The 1,762-nt window shown below is 57.2% G+C and overlaps 1 protein-coding gene across 1 annotated transcript in view; it reads right to left on the bottom strand.

Moving 5' to 3' along the window:
• Positions 1–35: 35 nt before the first annotated feature.
• The window catches only part of LOC103771711, a gene marked incomplete at both ends in the record, with an annotated part of 2,252 nt that continues 525 nt past the window's right edge, over positions 36–1,762 (bottom strand). Inside the window, 2 exons of the mRNA XM_008939016.1 lie at positions 36–611; positions 1,161–1,343. Coding sequence (XP_008937264.1) covers positions 36–611; positions 1,161–1,343 — 759 coding nt within the window. The remainder of the gene's footprint in view (positions 612–1,160; positions 1,344–1,762) is intronic.

Genomic DNA, 1,762 nt, shown 5'->3' with positions numbered 1-1,762 from the left:
ACCCCACCCCTTGGAGACCCCACCCCACCTCTCACCCGAGCAGAAGCTGCTGATGTTCTCCACCACGGGTTTCTTCAAGGAAGGGTGGGTGACCTTGCAGGAGAACCTGGCCCCCAGGTCCCAGCTCTTCCGGCTGACGTTGACCTTGCTGCTGAAGGTGGCCTTCTCCTCGGAGCACCTCTCGCAGGTGTTGACCTCCTGCCTGGTCTCCATCACTTGGTTGTTCTTCAGCCATTGGACCTGGGCCTTTCCGGCCCCGTGACCTTCCACCAAGCAGAGCAGAAGAACCTTCTCCTCCGAGGGGTTGTCCACGTGGGGGTCGCTCAGGAGGGTCACCGAGAGGTTGGTGGGGCAGATGTCTTCACCTGAGGTCAAGGAGGGAGAGGGGGAGGTGAGGATGGGGGTGATCAGGTGGTCAACGAGAAGATATTTGAAGGTCAAACTCATCCAGGTGGCCACCAAGGAGAAAATGAACCCTTGGAGAAGATCCAAACCCATCATGGTGTCCACCAAGAAGGTGTTGAAGGGTTGGAGGAGGTCCAAACTCATCCAGGTGGCCACCAAGAAGACCTTCAAGGCCTCCAACCCATCCAGGTGGCCACCAAGAAGACCTTCAAGGCCTCCAACCCATCCAGGTGGCCACCAAGAAGACCTTCAAGGCCTCCAACCCATCCAGGTGGCCACCAAGAAGACCTTCAAGGCCTCCAACCCATCCAGGTGGCCACCAAGAAGACCTTCAAGGCCTCCAACCCATCCAGGTGGCCACCAAGAAGACCTTCAAGGCCTCCAACCCATCCAGGTGGCCACCAAGAAGACCTTCAAGGCCTCCAACCCATCCAGGTGGCCACCAAGAAGACCTTCAAGGCCTCCAACCCATCCAGGTGGCCACCAAGAAGACCTTCAAGGCCTCCAACCCATCCAGGTGGCCACCAAGAAGACCTTCAAGGCCTCCAACCCATCCAGGTGGCCACCAAGAAGACCTTCAAGGCCTCCAACCCATCCAGGTGGCCACCAAGAAGACCTTCAAGGCCTCCAACCCATCCAGGTGGCCACCAAGAAGACCTTCAAGGCCTCCAACCCATCCAGGTGGCCACCAAGAAGACCTTCAAGGCCTCCAACCCATCCAGGTGGCCACCAAGAAGACCTTCAAGGCCTCCAACCCATCCAGGTGGCCACCAAGAAGATGTTGAAGGGTTGGAGAAGATCCAAACCCATCCAGGTGGTCACCAAGAAGACCTCCAAGACCTCCAAACCCATCAAGGTGGCCACCACGAAGATCATGGAGATGGCCACCACGAAGACCTCCAAGACCTCCAACCCATCCAGGTGGCCACCACGAAGACCTCCAAAGCCCCAAACTCATCAAGATGGCCACCACCAGGCCTTGGAGAAGATCCAAGCCCATCCAGGTGGCCACCAAGAAGATGTTGAAGGGTTGGAGGAGGTCCAACCCCATCCAGGTGGCCACCACCAAGCCTTGGAGAAGACCCAACTCATAGAGATGACCACCAAGAAGACCTCCAAGGCCTCCAACTCATCAAGATGTCCACCAAGAAGACCTTCAAGACCTCCAACCCACCATGGTGGCCACCAAGAAGACCTCCAAAGCCCCAAACTCATCAAGGTGGCCACCAAGAAGATCTCCAAGCCCTCCAACCCATCCAGATGTCCACCCAGAAGATCTCCAAGACCTCCAACCCATCATGGTGGCCATCACCAAGCCTTGGAGAAGACCCAAACCCATCAAGATGGCCACCACCAA

Source organism: Merops nubicus, unplaced genomic scaffold (genome assembly GCF_000691845.1).
Source record: "Merops nubicus isolate BGI_N331 unplaced genomic scaffold, ASM69184v1 scaffold50444, whole genome shotgun sequence".
Classification (NCBI taxonomy): domain Eukaryota; kingdom Metazoa; phylum Chordata; class Aves; order Coraciiformes; family Meropidae; genus Merops; species Merops nubicus.
This window is presented reverse-complemented; position numbering and strand designations above follow the sequence as displayed.